The 18,373-nt window shown below is 48.3% G+C and overlaps 3 protein-coding genes across 9 annotated transcripts; 1 reads left to right on the top strand and 2 right to left on the bottom strand.

Annotated features, from left to right (window-relative positions):
• Nucleotides 1-621: 621 nt before the first annotated feature.
• Nucleotides 622-5,666, bottom strand: fkbp4 (FKBP prolyl isomerase 4). 2 transcript variants are annotated; one of them, XM_084671410.1, is made up of 11 exons: nucleotides 5,242-5,666; nucleotides 4,444-4,588; nucleotides 4,202-4,344; nucleotides 3,972-4,092; nucleotides 3,664-3,820; nucleotides 3,163-3,253; nucleotides 2,911-2,994; nucleotides 2,623-2,808; nucleotides 2,317-2,460; nucleotides 2,129-2,224; nucleotides 622-1,897 (listed from the first exon to the last, which is right to left on the bottom strand). In XM_084671410.1, the coding sequence occupies exons 1-11, from the start codon at nucleotides 5,335-5,337 to the stop codon at nucleotides 1,817-1,819; spliced, it is 1,344 nt and encodes a 447-aa protein (XP_084527536.1). In that variant the 5' UTR covers nucleotides 5,338-5,666; the 3' UTR covers nucleotides 622-1,816. The 2 variants fall into 2 exon arrangements, with proteins under 2 accessions (XP_084527536.1, XP_084527535.1); XM_084671409.1 differs by having other exon boundaries at nucleotides 622-1,900; nucleotides 5,242-5,663.
• On the top strand, nucleotides 5,640-13,559 carry ddx11 (DEAD/H (Asp-Glu-Ala-Asp/His) box helicase 11). 6 transcript variants are annotated; one of them, XM_084671405.1, is made up of 28 exons: nucleotides 5,640-5,725; nucleotides 6,926-7,071; nucleotides 7,168-7,398; nucleotides 7,509-7,595; nucleotides 7,720-7,859; nucleotides 7,973-8,033; nucleotides 8,123-8,230; nucleotides 8,361-8,448; nucleotides 8,553-8,755; nucleotides 8,844-8,918; nucleotides 8,995-9,072; nucleotides 9,185-9,231; nucleotides 9,399-9,478; nucleotides 9,570-9,611; nucleotides 9,811-9,878; nucleotides 10,003-10,041; nucleotides 10,146-10,314; nucleotides 10,574-10,708; nucleotides 10,793-10,905; nucleotides 10,997-11,069; nucleotides 11,164-11,267; nucleotides 11,370-11,519; nucleotides 11,653-11,790; nucleotides 11,912-12,012; nucleotides 12,125-12,209; nucleotides 12,472-12,547; nucleotides 12,654-12,808; nucleotides 12,991-13,559. In XM_084671405.1, the coding sequence occupies exons 2-28, from the start codon at nucleotides 6,940-6,942 to the stop codon at nucleotides 13,021-13,023; spliced, it is 2,811 nt and encodes a 936-aa protein (XP_084527531.1). In that variant the 5' UTR covers nucleotides 5,640-5,725; nucleotides 6,926-6,939; the 3' UTR covers nucleotides 13,024-13,559. The 6 variants fall into 6 exon arrangements, with proteins under 6 accessions (XP_084527531.1, XP_084527530.1, XP_084527533.1 ...); XM_084671404.1 differs by lacking the exon at nucleotides 5,640-5,725 and adding an exon at nucleotides 6,074-6,228 and having other exon boundaries at nucleotides 8,153-8,230; XM_084671407.1 differs by lacking the exon at nucleotides 5,640-5,725 and adding an exon at nucleotides 6,074-6,228 and having other exon boundaries at nucleotides 10,577-10,708; nucleotides 11,653-11,721.
• On the bottom strand, nucleotides 13,297-18,242 carry washc1 (WASH complex subunit 1). Its single transcript, XM_084671408.1, has 11 exons — nucleotides 18,106-18,242; nucleotides 17,497-17,637; nucleotides 17,178-17,289; nucleotides 16,785-16,931; nucleotides 16,011-16,147; nucleotides 15,778-15,913; nucleotides 15,417-15,618; nucleotides 15,056-15,229; nucleotides 14,804-14,962; nucleotides 14,201-14,272; nucleotides 13,297-14,117 (listed from the first exon to the last, which is right to left on the bottom strand). The coding sequence occupies exons 1-11, from the start codon at nucleotides 18,111-18,113 to the stop codon at nucleotides 13,972-13,974; spliced, it is 1,434 nt and encodes a 477-aa protein (XP_084527534.1). The 5' UTR covers nucleotides 18,114-18,242; the 3' UTR covers nucleotides 13,297-13,971.
• Between the last annotated feature and the right edge of the window lie 131 nt (nucleotides 18,243-18,373).

The following is an 18,373-nucleotide window of genomic DNA, read 5'->3' as shown; positions in this document are numbered from 1 at the left end:
GAAGCACCAGGTAGCTAAAACTAATAAAGTAAAATAAGTAAATTAACTTCATGTCAAATTAGCGTATACAAAATGTTTGTCGCGTAAAATCGCTGTCACAGAAGGGCTTGGACTACACGTAGATACGTGGCGCCAGTTTGCTCTAATTCCTTTATCATTCATTGTAAGATGTTTATGTGTAGCCTAATCTAAAGAATGGCTTGTATTGTATCCGTAAAATGACACCGCAGGTGACGGTAAAATGACCCTGGCTGTTACCCAGTTGCGCAAGGAATAACCTGACCCAATTCTCTCTCACTATAAATCCAGAGTTTACCGTGGAGACAAATAAACGGAGGGACCCACTTGAGAATACTAAGATGCATTGTTTGTGCAACATAGCCTATACATTTTTTTTGTGAGAACAGGGGCACGAATGTCTAATGTTTAAGCCAACACTTGATACCTTGACAAAAATGTATTATAGCCTATCAATGTGCATGGATCAGAGTACACAGAGGATTTAAAAACTAGGAGGCTATGTTCATTGATTCTTATCAGTGTTTAACAAGTATTTCCCCAAACTAGGTCTCTTGTACACACACACGCACTCAGGCAAGTGAACACATTCTGTACATGATGAAGACATGACCCCAGCTTGAGCTGCTGTTTATTAGATCCTTCGGCCAGAAAGCCTCAACATATGGAAAAGAACTACAGCACACCCTCAGTCCTCCTAGTGCTCAGCCCAAGCCATTTCTCTTCTTTATCACAGTCTGGCTCGTTGATAGACCCGGGGTAGAAAAAGCTAAATGAGTAAGCCACAGAACTGTAATAGAAACAAGCTCCTAGCATTTCCTCCACCTGTTACATGAAAGAGGCCTATGGGGGACTATGCTTTGGCAGCTCCGAGGGTGAGTGCCTGGATATCAGAGATTAGGTCAGGGCTACCAATCATAGTCTGAGATGTGTACACATGTACTGTACAACAGAGACTTGGCTTGGGTCTGTCAAGGTGAAGCTGCTTATAAACATATTCCAGTTAATTTCATCATCCTCAAATTAACAGTAACAAAAGAAAAAAAAGATCACACATGGAAAAAACAACAACAAAAGATACACAAGACAAGAACAAAGTCAATGTTTTACAAAGCAAAAAGAGGAACAGACTTGTAACCCCTTGCTGCTATAGTGGAGTCTTGGGTTGAGAGAGAAGCCATGACTGGATCAGGATCTTGTTACTCTTTTGCTCAGTGCTGCTAGAGACAGACACCGTCACTCTGAACACACCATGCACACACACACTCGGTGATCATAAATGGCGCTTTCTGTTGATCGGTTTGCCCCAGGGAAGATGTGTGCGCGTGTGGGTGCGTGTGTGTGGGGGGGTGTTCAGCAAGGCCCGAGGAAGATGTGTGCGTGTGCGGGGGTTCGGCAAGGGCTGAGGGGTAATGTGTTGGGGCAGAGGGACAATGCAAGCTCTTAAGTGAATGGACTAGCCCTTGACTGGTGAGGGTTGGAACTCTGGGAACACAAAGACTAGGGTACAACTTTCAGACACACTTTAGGCAATTGGGAGGGGTGGTGAGGCCTGGAGTGAGATAGGCAATAGAAGACCAGCCAACTAGCTGCCATAGCAGTAGCACAGACACACAGGTAAGCCAGTGAAGACAGACAAAATCAGTGTTTTTTTTTTTCTTTTTTTCTTTTTTTTTTTTTGCTCCACTTCATTCTCACGTAACTCATATATACACACTCACTTTAAAACACAAACGACTGAAGTTGCAAGTGTCTTAGTCGTAGACAGACTGAAAGCCAGCCACATGGTCTCCGTTCACTACTCTTGTGCTCCGTTGGCCTCCACCTCCACCTCCATCTCCCCATTCTCATTTCCTCCATCTGTGCCCTTTTCTGCCTCCTTCTGCCCAACACAATATATAAAAGAAAGTAATTAACAGCAGGTCTTCACCAAAATATGTTCATATTGTTTCTCAAATGTTTATATATTTAGTGAGGGAAAAAAAACACAAAAAATATATATATGATTATATCAAACTGTTACAAATCTTCCTGGAAATAATCTTTTTTTTCTTGCGTACAATTCCCTCCATAGCACCCATGTGAAAGCCTTAATGGCTTGTCCCCTTACCTTGGCGTCCCGATCAGCAAACTTCTGGAACATGTTAGCATAGAGACGTTTGTCCTTCTCATGCTGATCCTTGATATATTTCTGACATAGACCCACCTAGCAAGAAATGGAGTGATAGCAGTAGTTGACAACAAGGACCTCTGGATTCATTCTACTTAAGTGCATCTGTAAATTTCAGACTTGGGTACCTGGCTCTTGGCTGCCTTGTTGCCAGGATACAGCTGAGTGACACGCTGGAAGTCGCCTCTCGCCCTGTCAAACTCCTTCATGGCAAACAGCGCCTCCCCCCTTCTGAACAGGGCCTTCTCATTAGCCTCATCCAGCTCCATAGCCTACCCAAACACACCAGTAGGGGGCAACATTTGTTCAACAGTGCAGAATGCAGGCCAAAAATGCAGAGCATAGAAGGGAGAAAATAGGCACTCAAGGAAACATACACCACCAACCATATATTAAAATATTTGTTCTTCGAAACATGGTGAGGATGTGCGTACCTTGTCACAGTTCTCCAGGGCCTGGCTTGGCTCCTGTAGCTTGAGGAAGCACATGGCCAGGTTCAGGTGAGCAGCCAATCGCAGAGCTTTAGCTTTCTGCTCCTCCCCGTCTACCAAGTTGGACTCGTTCTCCAGCCACGACACAATCCTTTTATACTGCACAGATGCTTGCCTGTACTTCCCCTCCTAAATGGAAAAACACAAACAGGTTCTTTATTTTTCTGTGTGCCCTCCACAGCTACTAGCCTGTGTGTCACCTGTGCAGACATACGGTTTTCATGCACATACCTTGAAGTATTGGGTTCCCTTGTCCTTGACAATTGCACTCTGCTCCAGTTTCTCTGCTGTGTTCATTTCCCAGGACTCCTTAGCCTGAGGAACAGAGACAACATGATTGAGTCAGGAGTGGGTCATCCAGAGCAGACACTTGGGGGTCACTGGTTATACTCCAATAGTAAGCTTTACTTTTCCCTCCAGAAACCCGATTGTTTGTATATGTGCGTGCACACATACACGCGTTTGATACGCTAAAATATTTACCTTCTCAAAATTGGTCAGCTTGATTTTGTATTGAAGTGTGGCTCCTCCAGGAATATCAAACTTTGTGCTTCCAGTATTTCCATAACCATACCTGGAATTCACAACCACCTCTTAATACAAACTAAAAATACACATTGATAGACCATAATTTTTCAAATGCCCTGAGTGCATTAGTGTGGGTGAGTGACGAGTAAATTAATATGCATGTCTGTGTATGGATGAGTGTGTCTTCTTATATCAGAATCAGGTTTGAAGCGCAAAGAGTACAAAAGTAATTTACTATGGTGGGCAGGTGCATAAAGTAAACATAATGAATATTATGAATCTTTCAAATGTGCGTTCAGTCCTTAAATAAATATACAATATAAAAATTAATGAAAGAATGTAAAACATTTACAACAAAATACTAACCAAACTACAGTATAAAATGCACAGTAAAAACTAAAAATGAAAGCGCGCAGCAGGGCTGTACGCTGTGAAGTGACAGTGTTGGCGTCGTACTTGGGTTTGATGGTGAACAAGGACTCCTCTCCCTGCTCCATGGCCATAAGCGCCTTCTCCACTCCGATTGGCAGGCCGAGACTCTCCCTTTCTCCCACTTCAAACTTCAGTTCTCTCTTGTCAAACACGCGACCCTCGTAGCTCCCCTCCAAAGTCACTGCAGACATAGATGGGAAGATGAAGGTCAGTGGGTGACTCCCAAAAAGATGCAGTTACACACCAACTCCAGCAGACTGTGTGTATAGGACACTTATCTAACAGGGATGCGTTTGTAGTGAAGCCCAGTGAGGATGAGGGAGTGCATGTACCCTCTACAGCAGCTCCTTCATTGGGTTTGGAGTAGCCCTGGCCTTTGGTGATGATGCGGCGGATGATTCCCCCATTCTCATCCTCCGTTATGTCCTCGCCTCGGAACTCAAACAGCTCCACCTGTATCCAGAAGGTTGGATTCAGAAACAGTCTGAAATTTGCAATTTGACTGGAGGAACTTGTGAACACCATTTAAGTTTCAACCTCAAACACTTCAAAATGGTCTTACCTGGAACACCAGCGTGGCATTGGGTGGGATTTTAGGAGGGCTACCTGCAGTGCCATAGGCATACTCAGGCTTACAGATGAGCTGGCTCAGTTCTCCCACTTTCATTGTCGCAACACCTAGATCCCATGCTTTGATCACTTGTCCTGAATAAAGACACACAGCACATTATGACACTGGAGCAATGGAAGATCCCTGGTTTAACAGTGACCCAGTCAAGAGTATGTGTGATGGACGATACCCACCTTTACCCAGCTCAAATGAGAACTTCTCTCCTCTGTCACGGCTTGAGTCAAACTGAGTGCCATCCAAAAGTGTACCCACATAATGAACAAACACTTTATCACCGGTCATGGGCTGCTCATTACCCGTGCCCTCCTTCTTCACCAACTAGGGACAGACAAGGAAATTGGTGTGTAATTGAACTTAATTACCAGTTAGTGGCTGTGTTTTACCAAATAAATTGAAGGCAACATACACAAATGTGTGATCTTTCGTGGTTACATTAAGCTACCTCAAAAGCTTGATATTTCACAAAATGATCTCGGATGATAATAAGAAATAAAATATTATTAAACAGATTTAGGCCTAGACATACCCTGGTGGGTATTGCTGATAAGAGAAAACGATAAATGCATAAATACTAATTACATTTCTAGCCAATCATTCGAACAGCAGCCTATCCGTTCCTCGAGGAGCCAAGACCCTTCTAGAAGCACGCTTGGCTAACATTAGCTTGTTAGCTAGTTAGTAACAGCAGGGTTAACCGGGGAGCTAGTTAACAAACGTTTATCATCTGACCTACTTCATGAAACTTAATGCTTCTTAGTCAGCACGCAATAAAAATACATCTGTTGACAAATGATGTTAATAGCAGGCACAAGCTAGCCAGATACCAAGCTTCTGACTGCAGTCCACACATTCATTCCCACGACCCAAACTGGAAGCTACCTACGGCTAGCATCTGACAAATGCTAGCATTGTTGCATCCAGCTAGCTATTTACAACGATTTATTTTAGGGATCCGTTAGCCAGCTACTTACCTTTAAAACACCTCCATCTTTCTTAGGTGTGATATCTTCTCCTTCCATTTGGAAACCGGTCTGTTGTCCCTCATTAGCCATCTCTTCTGCAGTCATTGCTGTGTGGTGAAACCGCTCCAAGCCAAGGCTTCACTCCGATTTAGGAACAGGCTAACGAACGTTAACACGCTGCGACACAAATCAAAGCTTCTTGTAGCTTGTTGGACTTGGAGACTGCTAGGAAACGCACACGCTACTAATTCAAGCTACAGACTGTGATGATTGCTGTTGTGGCGTAAATTAATTGACAGGATCCTTGTGTGCACTAGTCCGATGAAAGACTGGGTTTCGCAGATAAAGGTCTACGTTATTATGATGCTTCTCAGTAAAATGATCGCAGAAGTCTGAAGCTACGGTTTGCAAACTAGCGTAGTTCACCAGAATTAAAAGCAACCGAACTTTCCAGACGAGCCTACAGAAGGAGTGGAGGAGGAGCCAAGTTGAGGTTAGCATTTTTTATATTCCCGGACACTTCCAATGGGCGGGGTTTTCTTCCTTCGTACAAACTCAATATTAAAACCTCAACCCCTTTAATTTCAAACGAAATGCGTATATATAGTGTTAATATTTAAGTATCTATATATATATGTACACATGTATTTATTTTTTAAGGAACCGTGGTTTAAAAAATAGGGGTTACCAATAAAGAAAAATCAATTCAAGAGAAACATCAACACGGATTATTTTATAAATAATTCGTGTCTCCAATTTATCCAACGGAATATGTTAACATTTGTTTTTACATGCCAAGAGAGCTAGAGCTTCCTGTCTTCTGCTACCAGTGTCCCATTGGTTGATTATTTTACCGCGCGTCTGTCAGGAAATGGTGAACGTCTTGTTATTAGAAGTTGCTTGCATTATAATGTAGCCTATCTCACTTGCTCGTTGATAGCCTGACTAACTTACTTAATTAAGTTACTTTAGCAATGGATGTTTGTCACTCAGCAAGTAAGTCGTTAACCTCCTAAATGTAGCTAGTTGCCATTCTAGGTTTTTGTCTTCATGTGCAGTTTCCATTGATTACTGATCAGTCTGAGTAAAGGTCTGTGTACACGTGTGGTGTACACAAAGTATACGTTGATTATATGTCAATCGCCTATTTGCCTTTCTAATTTGATGCCTGAAAAAGTAGTTGGTAGGATATCTATATTCAGGGCTCTCAAGTTTTATCATAAGTTTTGGGTGAGATAACCATATCTGTCAACGTTGTTAAGGTAAAAAAACTCCGGCTGATGGGGGTACTGGTAATGTTTTCTGATTGGCATTTAACTCTGCTTAACTCAAGACAGGTATTTATCATCTCAGTATGCCCTGCGCCTCGTCCATTAATTGCATATAGCGGGACAAGTTATCCCTTACTTCTCAGCGTGAGAAATGGTTGAAATGCGTGAGTCTCACGGCGAATGCGTGAGACTTTAGAGCCCTTCTATATTGAATCCCTATGCACTCTGACCTAGTGTTACCCCGCTTATCCTAGCTTATCTCAGGTCAAATGGCTAACACCTCTTGTTTATCACTAACCAATATCATTGAAGGACGAATGTTACCGAACCCCATAACTGCTGTCAACAAGGACCCTTCTATGAATGTGTAATCCACATGTATTATTCTGTGCTGCTTTTGTGCTCTCCATCTCATCTCCTAGGGTCATTGACGGTTATGGAGGATGTAGCAAGTCCAACGTTACCCTTCCCTTACCAGCCCTACCACATACAAGATCAGTTTATGCAAGCTCTATATCGAGCACTAGAGCATGGCAAAGTTGGCATCTTTGAGAGCCCCACTGGAACAGTATGTGCATTTGATCAGATGTTGAACACAATGACCTCCCAGTGGGTTCTGTAGGTGTGTGTCGGCATTAAGATTTCTGTGTTGTTTACACTCCAGGGCAAGTCTCTGAGTCTGATCTGTGGAGCACTAAGCTGGCTGAGGGACCATGAGCAGAGGAGGAGGGAAGAGACAGCTAGCCTGCTGCAGGGGGAGGAAGAGGCCACTCTCCCCTCCCCGAGCTCCACCTCTCCTCTCCAGAGCCGTCCAGCTCCCTCCTCGGCAGAGCCGGACTGGATCACTGACTTTGTGCAGAAGAAGGCAGAGCGAGACCTTGTGTGCAAATTAAAGGTTGTGCTTAAGGGTCAGAAGTGCGACTTGTCTTGGTTGGATCATCTGTACTGTGGAATGCACCCCGCTTTTGCGTCAGTCTTAGCTTCTTGTCTCTCTCAACCTGTCAGGAGGATGAGCTGAGGAGGAAACGAAGGGAGGAGCGCTTGGATATGATCCGACACAACGCCCAGCTGAAATACACCATGAAAAGAAAAGTATGTTTGTTTGAGTATTCAGCGTACAATATGACATATCGCGCTTTGGCAAAGATGATGTCAGCGCCCGATTCCGTTGACCAAAGGTGTTGTACTGTGTGCGCTTGCATGTGCTGTGTGACAGAGCTGTGAGGACCACGAAGCGGTGAAGCTGTTAGAGCTCAGTAAGGAGGATCAGGGGGAGGAGTCAGGAGACCCCGAGGAGGAGGAGCTTATTGTAGCCGAATACGAGAGTGACGATGAGTCCAAGAAGACCAAGAACAAGTGAGTACCTCACCAGTCTGAAATGGGGACGAGTTGATAACCAGCCAATCGAAGATTGGGGTCGGTAATCTGACGGAATTAGAAAGTGTGTTTATTTTCTCTCTCTCTAACAGGTTCTGTGCTGGCGATGATGATGAGGATGATGATGACTTGGTGGAGGAGCATGTCACCAAGGTCTGTGTGTTTTCGCTTTGGCATTCAGAAACCAATGATTACAGCACCTGTCTGCGTGTGTGTCATAACTCGGGAGTGTGTTGGATTAGATTTACTACTGCAGTCGCACCCATTCCCAGCTGGCCCAGTTTGTCCACGAAGTTCAGAAGAGCCCCTTCAGTCAGGACATCAGTCTGGTCACGCTGGGCTCACGACAGGTACACACACACACACACACGTACACAGTGTCCCTCCTGCATTTCAGTGGCATTGCATACATACGGCTGAGCGTGTGCACATTTACAGTGCGTATGTGCTAATTCAAGGGTGTGTGCGTCCATCCTGCAGAACATGTGCATTAACGAGGAGGTGCGTCGTCTGGGCAGCGTCCAGCGCATCAATGACCGCTGCATGGAGATGCAGAAGAACAAACACGGTGAGAACACGCGTCCATGTGCTCATCCATGTGCTTGTGGCTTCAAGGCCTTCACGAAATCATCTCTCTCGCTCTCTTTCTCTCTCTCTGGTTCGTCCTGTCAGAGAAGCGGCCCCAGGATGAGGGTGTGAAGCGTAGACGGGGGGCAGCAAAGAGTGTGTGTCCCTACGTCGGTGCCGCGGGCCTGCAGCATCTCCGAGATGAAGTCTTGGGGGCGGTGAGCGATATCGAGGGACTCCTCGGTCTGGGCAGAAAAGCGAAGGCCTGTCCCTACTACGCCACCCGCCTCGCAATCCCCCCGGCGCAGGTAACAAACGCACACTCATTCACACTACGTTGTTGGAGTACTTTGCAAATTGATATTGCAGTAACAGTGCGTCTGTGTGTGTGCGTAGCTGGTGGTGTTGCCCTATCAGATGGTGCTCCATGAAGGAACGAGGCGTGCCTCAGGTGTCCAGCTCAAGGGGCAGGTGAATTTCCGCTCACAAAGAACATGGTTACGCAATCAACCACGGACGTGAGATGATTTAGTTTGTTTGGCTTCAGGTGCTGATTATAGACGAAGCCCACAACCTCAGCGATACACTCTCCTGTATACACAGCTCAGAGCTCACTGGAGCACAGGTACACACACACTCACACACACACACACACACACCTTGTGTTCATTTGATTCAGCATTACAATTGATGCACGGTAGTTGTAATGATTCGATTCCTATCTTTTCGGTCTCCAGCTCTGCCGTGCCCATTCTCAGCTCGCACAGTATTCTGACCGCTACAAGTGAGGACATGGACACATGCATACACGCATGGATTTATCTCACTGTTACAGACCTATATCTTCATCTAGAATTCGTCATTTTTAAAACACTCGCTTGTCACCTGTCCCTGCTGTGTGCATACATGCTTACTTGCATGTGTGTGTGTGTGTGTGTCTTTGTCTGCCAGGAGTCGATTAAAAGCCAAGAACCTGATGTATATCAGACAGATCCTGTTTGTGCTGGAGGGGCTGGTGCGGGTGCTGGGAGGTGAGTGACCAGTTGTGTGTCTGAGTGGACAACTGTGTGAGGGATGAGTCAAACAAACACGGGACTCTATTCTGAATCTGATCTTCTACAGGGAAGGTGGGTCAGAATCCACAGAGCCAGACTACTCAGCCAGGTAACAACTGGGCGCGCGCGCGCGTGCACACACACACACACACACACACACACACACACACACACACAAGGGGTTCCATTCGCAGTTTACTGCCACTGATGTGACTTTGCGTCACACCCCTCTCTCTCGCGCGCGCGCTCTCTCGCTCGCTCTCTCTCTCGCTCTCTCTCTCTCGCTCTCTCTCGCTCTCTCTTCTCAGGGACAGAGATGTTCACCATCAACAACTTCCTGTTCAAGGCTCAGATAGACAACATCAACCTGTTCAAGGTAGGCACGGAAACAGCATCCCTGCAGCCCTGTTCAAATCCCCCCCCCTCCCCCGGTTACCAGGCACGCACGCTCCACACAACCTCACCCTGACCGCCTCAACCCCCACCCTCTCTCGCTCCAGGTGCAGAGATACTTTGAGAAGAGCATGATCAGCAGGAAGGTAAAAAGAACCGAGGGCTCCGTAACAGTGCGTCTCCGCATACTGTCTTGAGTGTCTTTTAAAGTGCAGACAACCAGAGGTACCCATGCTGTCCCCTCCTCTAGCTGAGTGGCTTCGTTGAGAAGTACGCAGGCAGCGGTGTGACCACGCACACGCCGGCCGGCCCCCTCACTCACACGCCGGCCGGTCCCCTCACGCACGCCTCCGACAAAGAGAACCGTCGCACCGGGGGCCTGAACCGCTACCTCCAGACGCTGTCCAATCCAAGCACGGGTCAGTGCTGACGCTGAAGATATATATTTCGAGGGGCATCACTGCCTTTGTTATTGACAGAGATGGTTATTATGGAGAGGATAGGAAATGAGAGAGGGGTAGAGGGAGAGATTCAAACCTACATGGGGCGCATATGCCACCTGGGCAAGCCCGGAGCAGTGCAAATGCTGACTCGCATTCATGAGAATAACGCGAGTATGGATGACATCGACCAACAGCTCCCCCTGTTGCTGCGGCTCCCATTTCTCTCTGTGCGCAGTAGCTCCTCCAAACCAGCAGGGGCCGCCAGACGAGGAAAGGGTGCTGTCCGCCTCACCTATGATGCAGGTGGAAGGCTTCCTCATGGCTCTCACCAACAGCAATGCTGACGGCCGGGTGGTGGTGCAGACACAAGGTACGCCAGCGCGCACACAAACAAACACACACACACACACACGCACCAGTCCTGCATCCACAGCCCCCGTCTCCGTCTCTCTAGGTTGCGTGTCGTCGAGCAGCGTGAAGTTCCTGTTGCTGAACCCAGCCGTGCACTTCGCTCAGGTGCTGAAGGACTGCAGGGCGGTGATCATCGCGGGAGGAACCATGCAGCCTGTAAGAGCAGGGGCACGCGCGCACGCAGACATCGAGTAGAATGACAAACCTCCGCGTCTGAAGGATTTTGCGCAACGTGTCGCGCCCGCAGGTGTCCGACTTCAAGCAGGAGCTGCTGTTCTCCGCCGGGGTGGGCGAGGAGCGCATCACCGAGTTCTCCTGCGGTGAGCGCTCGCCGTCCACACACACACACTCACACAGTATGTGGGCCTCACTGCTGTGGCACCATGGTGACGTCCGTGTGTGTCTGTGTCGCAGGCCACGTCATCCCCCCTGACAACATCCTCCCTGTGGTCCTGTCCAGCGGACCCTCTGGCCAGCCGCTGGAGTTCACCTTCCAGAACAGAGACATGCCGTGCCTGGTGACACACCCCATACTGCCTCTGTCTGCACGCTCAGCATTCCCAGGGATAGAAGGTCACGTGTAAACAGGAGTGTGTGTGCGTGTGTGTGTGTGTGTGTAGATGGATGAGACGGGGCGTGTTCTCTCCAACCTGTGCAACGTGGTTCCCGGGGGCGTGGTGTGCTTCTTCCCCTCCTACGAATACTCCAGGAGGATTGTGGGACATTGGGAGAGCAGCGGAGTCCTTGCTCGCCTCGCTAGCAAGAAGAAGGTGTGTGTGTGTTTGTGTGTTGATGAGAGCAGGTGGCGGAGAAAAGTTTGAGTTCTGGGTGCAACCTCGCTCTTCTTCAAACAGCAGTGCAAGGGAGGGATCCTGTTGTGACGCTGCGTTTTTCTCTCTGCAGATCTTCCAGGAGCCAAAGAAGGCCAATCAGGTGGAGCAGGTGCTCAGTGAGTTCTCCAGGTGCATCCAGGTGAGAGCTCCTCTCTTCTCTCTCAGGGTCATGCTGAGGGTCAGGACTGGCATCTGGCCCCCTGTACAGGTAATCTCTTTCTTCCTCTCTCCCTCTCTCTCCTTCTCCCCTCTCTCATTCGGTCTCTCTCATTCGGTCTCTGTCTCTCTCTCTCATTTGGTCTCTCTGTCTTTGTCTCTCTCTCTCTCAGAGGTGTGCTGTGGACGGGAGTGGTCTCACAGGAGCATTGCTTTTCTCGGTGGTGGGAGGAAAGATGAGCGAAGGCATCAACTTCTCGGACGACCTGGGCAGGTGTGTGTGTGTGGAAGAGAGAGAATAGGGAAGCGTACAATTTGATGGGAGCTTTACGTTTCCTTAAGCCGTGTAGCGCATGTTGATGACCTGGCCATGTTTGTGTTTACAGGTGCATCGTGATGGTGGGCATGCCTTATCCAAACATCAAGTCTCCAGAGTTGCAGGAGAAGATGGCTTATCTGGACAAAAACCTGGTAAATCTCACACAGTCACAGATCACTTCAGTCCCGGTCTGCTCTTATCACAAGTGTCTGCAAGTGTCATCACGTTGCCCGACACGATCGCTACCTCCCTCACTGGCCCACTCAGGCGTTGCAACAAGGGTCCTCTGACTTACAGCCACTTTTCCATAACAACCCTGTGACCAGCTACGCCACCGAAAACCTTGATGATGCCAGACGTGTTCATACTGAGGAGTTGAACCAATTCAGCTCGCTTACTCCCCCTCTATTTCAGTCTCACACGGGAGGGCGGAGTCCTGGCCAGGCCCTGATAGAAAACCTGTGCATGAAGGCCGTCAATCAGTCTATAGGTAAGCCTGTCCCGTTACGTTCTACCCGCTGAAAACCCACTGGGCTGATAAGACGCCGAATGGGTAAAGACGAGTCTCTGTTTTGGTCATTCGTGCACTCCCACAGGAAGGGCTATACGTCACCGTGACGACCATGCGTGCATAGTGCTGTGTGACCGGCGCTACTCTCGACCGGCCACACTCGCCAAACTTCCCAGCTGGATCAGAGCTCAGACGCACACACACGCCAGCTTCGGACCAGCTTTCGCTTCCCTGAGACGGGTGAGCGACACACGCGCACAAACATTCTCTCCTAGTTACAGTCGATCTCAAAAACGAATTGGCTGCTATGTGGAATTATAATTAGCAGTCTACCCTTAATGTCATTTTTACTTTGGGAAATTACCTTGAATGATGGCCCCCAATTAAAGCAGTGCTCGCTTTTATCTCTCTGTCATCCTTAGTTCTTCATAGAGAAGAAGCGGAAACAGTCTTGAGGAGGAGGCTAATGATGACGATGATGGCGTGTGAAGGTGAAGCACTTGCAAGATCAAAGATTCCTATACAAGATCTGACTCAGGAGGAAACTGTTGCACCCTCACCAGTCTGGGAAGCATTCATTGGTTCGCTCCGGTCTCCAGGGGCTTGGTCCCAGCCTATCGGCACTTCAGATGGACCTGGAGACTATATTCTTATTGGGACAGATGTTCTCATTAAGATTACATAAGCTTGTAAACATTTCCTAGTTTGACCGACATGTAAAACAGGGATTTATATGCCAAAAAGCATTTATTGACATTCTTGCCATGTTATGCTGCTTTAGTGTTACAATGTTTAGTTGTGTATCGTATGTTTTTAAGATACTTTATAATAAACATGTCTTTTATTCACTCAATGTTGATTATGGCAAAAATAAGGCATTTGTACATCCACAATCACATTTATATAATATAAAGATGGTGATAGAATTAAAATTAATGTTGGTTTCATTTGTTAATCTGCTCAACTATACAATAAACTTGTTTTATTTGTATTCTATAGAGTTTCTTTGCAAAAAGGTGGCATCTGCGCATCTTGATTTTCCCATAGATCCTTCCAGATGCTTGTGTTCATCATGGGTTTTTACAGCAGGCCAGTAGGGGGAGACAAGATCCTTCTAGGTCCCCTCTGGAAAAGGGAGGGGGGGAGGGGTTCTGCACACTGCTGCGTTCACACCACCGGTACAGCGACAGGTCTTTCTCCAGTCGGATGACTCCAGCACTTACAGCGCAGAAGCATCCCCTTGAAGACCACCAAATGGACAAAGTCACGCACTGATCCTGCTGTACACACGACTCTCTCCTCTACAGAACAGCCTCGCCTGTCCCCACTCTCCCCCGGGATTGGTGGCGAGCTAGCAGCAGCACTCCGACTTCCATCAGCTCCGATTGGCTATTCTCTGACGTCTACGCTTCCCAGTCGTCCTCGTCCTCGGCCGTTGCCCCGGGGGCGGGGAGGGGAGGGATGACGTCGGACATCCTGGCGAACGCGCCGCCAGAACTGGCTGGGGCGTCGTTCGAGTCGCCGCCGGCCGGCCCCTTCCCAGAGATACCTGGAGGACGAGGACACAGTGAGACACGGCCTTCCAGCCAGCCCCGTCAGCATGTTGGGGCCCAACACCACATGGAGGCTTACCTTTCCTGCGCATGGCCAGCTTATTGAAGAGATCAGACATGAAGTCCCCTCCGCTAGCTGCCGCCCCGACAACTGACAGAAGGAGAGCCCAGCGCGGAGGGAGAAAGAACAAAGAGTTAGAACACAGCCCTCCTTTCCTCACACACTCACTCACTCACTCACACACACACACACACACACACACACAGCTGGATGTGAAGGTGTGACCTGGTCAGTGAACCAGATAGGAAACAGGGTCGGGCCCATGGCAAAGGTCAGGCAGTTTCAGAACAGACTGGGAGCGCTGTCATGAAATCAGCATTTTAATGAAGGTGGCATTTAGGATACATAAAGGTCATCCTGCCAGGAGCAACGCAATTGGATCTGCGATAACTCTATGGTTAGCGTGCGGCTCCGAAGGGCACACGTGCATATAAGCAGATACGTAAACTCACACACACACAGACTATCAAGTTAATGGACCGTGCCCTGGGTGTAGACTAGCGGGCTTATGCATGCCCTGCCGGCAGCCGGAGTTGAAAAAAGATTTCCTGTTCAGGAGACACAGAAAAGAGCCATCTGTTTATCTGACATATGGTGCAGGTGCACATGCCCCTCCCCTACCTTGCTCCTGCTCCTTCTGCTTCTTCTTCTCCATCTTGCGCTCCTTGACGTCCCTCAGCTTGGCGTTGCCGATGCCCCCGGCGTTGCGTATGGACTCCAGCAGACTGGCTCGTCCGTCCGACGGCTTGGCCACCTCGCTGGGAGCTCCTGACACAGGGCCTGGGGAGGGGGGGGTCAGAGGTCACCGACGTTAGACCGAACCCTCTGTGAGCCGCCTCATGGGGTGTTTGGGGCGTGCGTCTGTGCCTGTACCTGTGCTGCGATTGTGCCTGGTGCCTGCAGGGCTGTCTGCGGGCGGGGGCGGTGGGGGAGGAGGGGGCGGAGGGGCCCCGGTGGGGGTTGCCGGCGGGAGGACGGGCTCGGGTGGGGGAGGAGGGGGAGGTGGAGGGGGCGGCGGGGGTAGAACCGCGGCCTGGAACTGTGAAACTGAAACGACACACACAAACATTATTTACGGTCAAAGGTAATACCGATCTTTTAAATGACTACAAAGTTGTGTGTATTACCTTAAAGTGTGTGTGTGTGTGTGGGGCATACTGTCTGTTTTTCCCCTATCTCCCCTGTGGAGGAGGGCAGTTCAGGGTTTGCGTGCGTGTGTGTGTGTAGGGCGTACCCGGCCCATTGCTCTCTACGTCAACGGTGAAGGAGGGCAGCTCAGGGATGTTGTGCGTGGGTCCCGAGGGTGCAAACCCTGGCCCCAGGTCAGCACTGTAGGACAGGTCGTCAGCGATGCCAGGCAGGTCGGGCAGGTAGGATGGCACGTCTAGCTCTGGTACCTGGCCCAAGTCGGGCACATAGAAGTAACTCTCGGCCGTCTGCAGGGATACAGAGGCACAGATCGGGGGAATACTTTAGCAGTGGCGGGCTTTGACACTGACCAGGGAGGGGGACAGACAAAGGGAAAAAGGGACGGAGAGAGGAGGGATTTTTTCGTTGTCTTTGTGATGATGACAACGACATGCGTGTGCGTGGACCTGTCTCTCCAGCTGTTCTCTCTTAGTGATGGACAACGGCGCGTCAAACGGCTTCTCCTCTTTCTCCGTCTCCAGAGCGTTGTGAGTCTTGGTCACCGCCCCCGCCAGGGGGTCCAGGAACACATACTTCTTGTAGCTGCACACAAAAAACACAAACACCCCCATCAAGCTTGTGCGTCTGTGCCCGTGTGCGTGTCTGTGTGTGTGTGTGTTGGCCCTCCTGTGTAACTCACAGGTTCTCTGTGGTGTTGAACAGCAGCAGTGAGCTGACGGAGGAGATGTTTCTGGGCAGACCGCCCAGGCCCTCCTCAGTCTCATCCTCTGACCGCTTCTTGCTGCTCACACACACTGGGAAATACAACAGCTTATCCTGGGGAAGCGAGACAGGGAGGGACAGACACGAAGAGAGGAGATTTATATTTGGGTGTCACAGGACGCTGCACATGAATAGCACATTCAGCTGCTTCTTAAGTTAACTGTAGTCAGTCGGGACGGGGCTGGGAAGCACTGCAGGAGGTTTCCTAAATAATACATAGTGGAGCCGGGGAGAAACGCCGACAGAAAATGCTCTGAACGTTCCACTCTTGCAAGCGAGCACACACACTAGCAAATACTCCTGTTCCTGTGTGGGGGTTTTTTTGGGAGACGAGGGAAAAAAAACATTCAGTGGTGTTCATCATGAATAATTCAAGCCCTGAATGCGAGTGCACACACACACACACACAATTCACACTCCCTCACTGGAGAAAAGCACACAAGGACAAACACACCATCGTATACACAGGGAGCTAGGGCAATGACACGGTGTGAAACTGAAAACAATGAGAGGCCAAACCCACTCATCGGGCTATTAGGTTTCATTCAAGTTGGCGCCCTGGAGGGGGAGGACATCCGCCGTGTCCTCTATGCACACACACACAATGCAGCCTGCATGCTTTCCAATTCCAATTCCCTCATCTCATCACCGGCTTGAACAGATAAGATAAATGTGGCCGTGTGTGTCTCACCTGCAAGGCCTTGTCATCAAGGGCTCGTAGTTTGTTCTGTATTCTGTAGCGAGGGCGTGTTTGCGAGGAGGGGTCTGTGGCTCCACTGAAGATCGAGGTGTAGTCATGGAGACGCTCTGGAGCGGGGTACTTAGCACTGGAGAACACCTAGACACAGGGTTGCTAGGTTAGTCTGAGCGAGGTGTCTACAGATCAGCCTACAATACAGCAAAACCATATCCTAGCTAACATTACATCCTATCAAAACCCCATACCAGGACAGACCATGCATATTTCATTAAGTTGTCCAGTGAATACTGAAATTCTGATTTTACACAGACCTATCTTGTAACTGTTCTATATTACATGAATAACACCAATTTGGTCCATCTCACAATGAAACGTGAATGTTACCTTAGTTGCCTTTTTGCTGCCTTTGATTTTATCAACTCGAGCCTGGGCCAGTCTGATCCGGTCTGTAACAGTCCGTAGCTGCCGCCGGTTTTTCTCCACACTCTCAGACACCCTAAGACGTGGAGAGAAAGGCAGGGGTGTAAAAGTGTGTCAGGCTGCTAACAAATTATTTTCTATGTATGTGTGGACAGGTAGGAAATACCTTTTAATAGCCCTAGTATTTATTATTCAATGTGCAAAAAAAGCATGCTAACATGAGGCACCTGTTTGTAAAGCTCTGTAACCAGACTGTGTGATAGAGAGTTCGTTTTTAGACTACCTGTTAAATATGTCTGTAGATATGGTCTCTAAGTAGAAAAGGGCATCGGCAATCTGGTGGACCGCCTCTTCTCTCCTCAAGTCCGGCTGAATGAGAGGCACCGAATACACTTGGCCCTCCAGGCAAAGCTTCTGGGTCATCCTACACAACAACACACCCGGAAAATTCCTCATATAACGCTGGGACTGGAGTGATCGCAGTAACCTAGACTGGAGCTATATTCTACTTTTAGTTGATTACTGAAGAAATAAGTCAAGTTGTTTCACTTTTACAATACCCCTTCCCTTAAGTCATTAGACGACTGTCACATGACCGATCACTAGCAATCGGTGGTTAAATTAATCTGACTCTCTAACTAGCTAGTCTACAGAATTACAGTTGAAAATCAAGGATCAAAATAATTTTATAAAACAAGATAGCTAGTTATTTAAATGACACTCCTGCTTCTTAAAACCCACCAATCTCTGATATCATGACCAAAGCACAAATTCCGGACCAATAACAACTCCGGGGCCAGGAACTAGCAAGTTCTAGCAAAAAGCCATCATAGCATTGCAGTAGTAGGAGCAAAGAAATTTGATAGCAAACCAAACTAGATCGATGTCTTACCTGCCCATTAACAATTTACGGTATCTATGGCTCCAGGTATCTTTTTTCAAGCCTGCCAGATATGCTAGCCCCCCTGCTGTTGCTGTAGTGTAGCTTGTGGCTAGTCTCAAACGAACCACTCACTTCCGTATGGTCCTACCGCGTGACAATTTAAAGGAACAATACACCAAAAATATACCAAAAAGCTTTTATCAACCAAAACCACATAACCGGATGAAAAGTTGTAGAAGTTCGGAATATTCTGTTTATTATTTATTTATATAATAGT

The sequence above is a fragment of the Hypomesus nipponensis genome, chromosome 14 (genome assembly GCF_054491055.1).
Source record: "Hypomesus nipponensis isolate SF chromosome 14, ASM5449105v1, whole genome shotgun sequence".
NCBI lineage: Eukaryota > Metazoa > Chordata > Actinopteri > Osmeriformes > Osmeridae > Hypomesus > Hypomesus nipponensis.
Note: the sequence above shows the minus strand (reverse complement) of the source record. Positions and strands in the feature narration are given on the sequence as shown.

Excerpts from the sequence above, each read along its gene's own strand:
- fkbp4 (XM_084671409.1), bottom strand. The coding sequence starts at position 5,337 with ATGACTGCAGAAGAGATGGCTAATGAGGGACAACAGACCGGTTTCCAA. Across the intron at positions 4,345-4,443 it reads CTCATTTGAGCTGGGTAAAG|GACAAGTGATCAAAGCATGG; the intron begins GTGGGTATCGTC and ends GTCTTTATTCAG. Across the intron at positions 3,821-3,971 it reads TGAAGGAGCTGCTGTAGAGG|TGACTTTGGAGGGGAGCTAC; the intron begins GTACATGCACTC and ends CTATGTCTGCAG.
- ddx11 (XM_084671402.1), top strand. The coding sequence starts at position 6,207 with ATGGATGTTTGTCACTCAGCAA. Across the intron at positions 11,791-11,911 it reads GCATCTGGCCCCCTGTACAG|AGGTGTGCTGTGGACGGGAG; the intron begins GTAATCTCTTTC and ends TCTCTCTCTCAG. Across the intron at positions 12,548-12,653 it reads GGCCGTCAATCAGTCTATAG|GAAGGGCTATACGTCACCGT; the intron begins GTAAGCCTGTCC and ends GCACTCCCACAG.
- washc1 (XM_084671408.1), bottom strand. Across the intron at positions 16,932-17,177 it reads GCAGCAAAAAGGCAACTAAG|GTGTTCTCCAGTGCTAAGTA; the intron begins GTAACATTCACG and ends CCCTGTGTCTAG. Across the intron at positions 15,619-15,777 it reads GAGAACAGCTGGAGAGACAG|ACGGCCGAGAGTTACTTCTA; the intron begins GTCCACGCACAC and ends GTATCCCTGCAG.